Source organism: Triticum aestivum, unplaced genomic scaffold (assembly GCF_018294505.1).
Source record: "Triticum aestivum cultivar Chinese Spring unplaced genomic scaffold, IWGSC CS RefSeq v2.1 scaffold43, whole genome shotgun sequence".
NCBI classification, from domain to species: Eukaryota; Viridiplantae; Streptophyta; class Magnoliopsida; order Poales; family Poaceae; genus Triticum; species Triticum aestivum.
The window spans coordinates 31,940-35,619 of record NW_025226156.1 but is presented as its reverse complement, the minus strand read 5'-3'; the positions used below and the strand labels follow the sequence as shown (position 1 = coordinate 35,619).

Below are 3,680 nucleotides of genomic sequence, written 5' to 3'. Positions count from 1 at the left end.
GATCCCGAGCCCCCGCAACCCCCGCAACCCCAAACCCTAGCCGCCGGGGAGCTCGTCTGGGCCAAGACCAAGGGCCGCCACCACTGGTGGCCAGCGCGCCTCCACGCCCCATCCACCTCCACCCAACCACCCCTCGTCTCCTCCCTCGGCGCCGAGTACTCCGACGACCACCGCCCCGCCGTGGCCGTCAAGCCCTTCCTCGCCGCCCCCGACGCCGACGCCCTCGCGCGGGCCAACAAAGGCCTCGCCTTTGTCGCCGCCGTCGCCCACGCCAGGGCCACGGCCGTCGGCATCCTCTGCGACGCCCTCACCTGCCCCTGCGCCCGCGGCCCCCAAGAATCATCCGAGGCCGACGACAACAACAACAAGGTCGTCATCACCGCCGTCGCCAACCTCCTCGAGCCCCGGGAGTTCCTCGCCGCGCTCGGCAGCGCGGCCGTCGACGCCCCCGCCCTCGGCCTGCTGGACCACGCCCGCCTCAAGAGCTGGGTCCAGGCGCTCGCCCAGGGATGGGGCTACCAGCGCCGCACCAAAGACGACCTCATCGACAAGATTGATCTCGACATGCTGGCCGCCTCTGAAGAGGAGGAGGAGGAGAAGAAGGCCGTGGTGGTGCCGCTGCACAAGACGCCCAAGCAGAGCAAGAGCCGCACCAAAGCCCCCACTCCCAAGGACAAGGAGGAGCAGGAGGAGGAGGACAAGGACAAAGCCGAGATGGCACACAAGACCCCCAAGCAGAGAAGGAGAGCCTCGCTCATGGACTCCGAGGAGGAGGAGGAGCAGAAACTCAGCAGCCAGAACAAGGATGAGAGTGGCACTGCCCTCTCCGGGAGGCGCGAGCGCAAGAAGAGCAAGTATCTCTCGCCGCCCTACACCAACATCGGCGTCTTTGCTCTTGAGGACAGGTCAGATGATTCGCCAAAGAAATCACCGCCCACCAGCGCTGCTAACAAGGATGAGAGCAAGTATAACAAGGGGTCACCAGATGAGAAGCAGCTGAAGAAGAAGAGCAAGGTGGTGCCGCCGCCGCTTCCGCTGGACAATGTTGCTGCTCAGGAGGTCCTGCTGCTGCTGCGCTGCTTCGGGGAGGACGTCTCTCACAAGAGGCACTTCCCCAAGGCCGCGGAGGACTTCCTTGGCCTGCTCAGGAGCTCCGTGTTTGCCGAGGGTGCTCACCATGACTCCTACAAGGACCATGAATGCCCGGTGCCCAAGAATGCTGCTGCAGACGGCCCTGTTGCTGCTGGCCTGGTTTCAGATTCAGCTGCTACTCCGAAACAAGGCAAGGGTAAGCGTGGTAGAAAGAAGAAGGATCAGGATGGCAGTGCCTATTCTTCTTCTATCAACAACAACAACAACAAGAAGAAGAAGACGGGCGCTCTTGACTGTGCAGCGGAGGATGCTTCTGAGGAGAATAAGAAAGAGGAGAATGTTTCTGACAAGAAGAAGAGGGGCAGAAAGAAGAAGGAGCAGGATGGAACCTCCCCAAAAGGCTCTGTTATCAACAAGAGGAAGAAGATGGACAAAACCTCCCCAAAAGCAACTCTTGGGCCTGCCTCTGGCTCTGGCTCTGGCTCTGGCTTGGTTATCACACCCGCTATTCCTATCAGGCAGGTGAGTGCTCAAGATATCATGAGCCAAGTCAAACCAGGCATGGGAGCTGGGGTTCCTGATCCCAAGATGAAGAACAGCTTGTTGGTGTCCAAGAGCCCTATTTCAGCTACAATGTCTGGAGGAGTAAAATCAGGAGAGGAGCAGGAGCAAGGGGACGGTGGATCCGTTGTGAATGCTTCATCTGACCAATCTGCCAAAAAGAATGAGGAGGAAGCAACAAAGCCAGCAACTGATATGATGAATGTGGACGGAGATGTGCCCCAGATTCAAGTTACAGTGCCTATGAATGTGGATATGAATGTGGATACTACTCTTAGCCAAGATGTTGCTGCCAAACATCAGGCTGACGTTAAAATGCCTGAAGCTGCTGGTATGAATGCGGATATTCTTAACGCAGATGTTCCTGCCGCAAGTGCCCACGCACAAGTGATGACTGTGCCTGAAACTGGTGGTATTCAGTTATTAGATATGAATGTGGAAAGTGTTGTAGATGTGCCTGTCGTCACAAGTGTCGAGATGGAAGCCATGGAGCTGGAAGCTAGTATTCCTGTACTAGATATAAATGAACAAGTTGCTGCTGTTGAAGATGTGCCTGCTACAAGTGGCTCGCTTCCACCTATCCATGGAGATATCATATCCCAGCCCGCCGATGAAAATAAAGACAAGGCAAGTGTGCAAGTTCGTGCAGTTCAAGAGTCATACACATCTCTGATTCAGGCGATGCTGCCGGAAACGTACAAGAAAGTGGAGGAGGTCGCTGCTGGAGATGATGAGACTAAAAAGGTTGAACAGACTAGCCAGAACAAGGCAGTTGCTGATGGAGCTAGCCATTCTTCTCCTGCAAAAGGTACTAGTGGTGGTACCAATGGGAGCCCCTGCCCTGATGCACCCAACTCTGCCCAGAAGAGGAGAAACAAGAAGCCCGCAGCAGCATACTTTGCCAACCCAGCAGAGATCCGGGTGAAATTCTTGGACGGCACCATGGTCCCCACCAAGGAGGAGCTGCTCTCAGAGTTCCGCAGGTTTGGCGTCCTGGTGGAGTCGGAGTGCGACATATCAGAAGAGCGCCGCGACGCGCGCGTGGTGTTTGGGAAGAGCACCGAGGCGGAGGCGGCCTACACCAAGGCGGAGATCCCAGGCATCTTCGGGCAGTTCGGGCCCCCCTGGGCCACCCTGGGGCTCAACTACCTGGAGGCGATCACGCTTGCACCTGCCCGTCCTGCCAAGCCCCCGCTGGCTCGTGCCGACATGAGGAAGAACGTGGAGAACATGATCTCGTCCCTGAAGAACGGTCGGTCTTTGCCGGCTCCCGCTCCCGCTGGAGGAGCCGGAGCGGCGCCCGTGTCGGCGAGCCTCCTTGCTGAGATGCAGCGGCTCCTGTCCAAGCTCGACAAGACGCAGCCGCCCCCTGGGCCTTCGGGCTCGGCTCCTCCGTCGTCGTAGGCCTTCCCTGCCGTACTGATGGATGGATGGATGGGGCTTGTGTTGCTCCTCCCTAGCTTAGCTAGCTAGTTAGTGAACTACGTCTTAATATTTTCGGTCTAGGCATGAACGCACGCACTCGCATATGCTGGCTGTCTTTTGTTGATTATTACATTAGAGATGCTGCCGCTGTTGCTTTTATTATTTCCAGTCGAGTTGATGATGATGAACTAGATGTACTAGTAGTAGCCAGTGACTTCTGTGTGGATGGATGGATGGATGGATGGCAGACGTTATTTTGTCATCATCAAATCATTTCTGCTTGCTTTTCTGCATCATCATCGTCGCAGTTGCTTTATTTTGCTATGCATCTCATCATCATCATCATATATAGTATCATCACACTGATGATTGAGAAGCAATCAGCCATGTGGTTAGTGGATTCATAGTTGCCATGCTTTCCATTCCAGGGGACATCTCCACATAGAGTTATGTGGCTGTGAATTCATTCATTCATTCCATTCCCAGTATGAATCAACATATATCTTGGCAACACTAGGGGGTAGGATTTAGCATCCATTGTGCAGGATTTACCTCAACTAATTGCATAGATGCATTGATATTCCATAATAAATACAAGCTTA

At 55.4% G+C, this 3,680-nt stretch overlaps 1 protein-coding gene across 1 annotated transcript; it reads left to right on the top strand.

Annotated features, from left to right (window-relative positions):
• LOC123172495 (uncharacterized) lies at positions 1-3,351 on the top strand (the record flags this gene model as incomplete). The annotated part of the gene is given in 1 exon segment (XM_044589458.1): positions 1-3,351. A coding segment is annotated over 1 exon segment (3,057 nt), but the record flags the coding sequence as incomplete, so codon positions are not given.
• Positions 3,352-3,680: the final 329 nt, after the last annotated feature.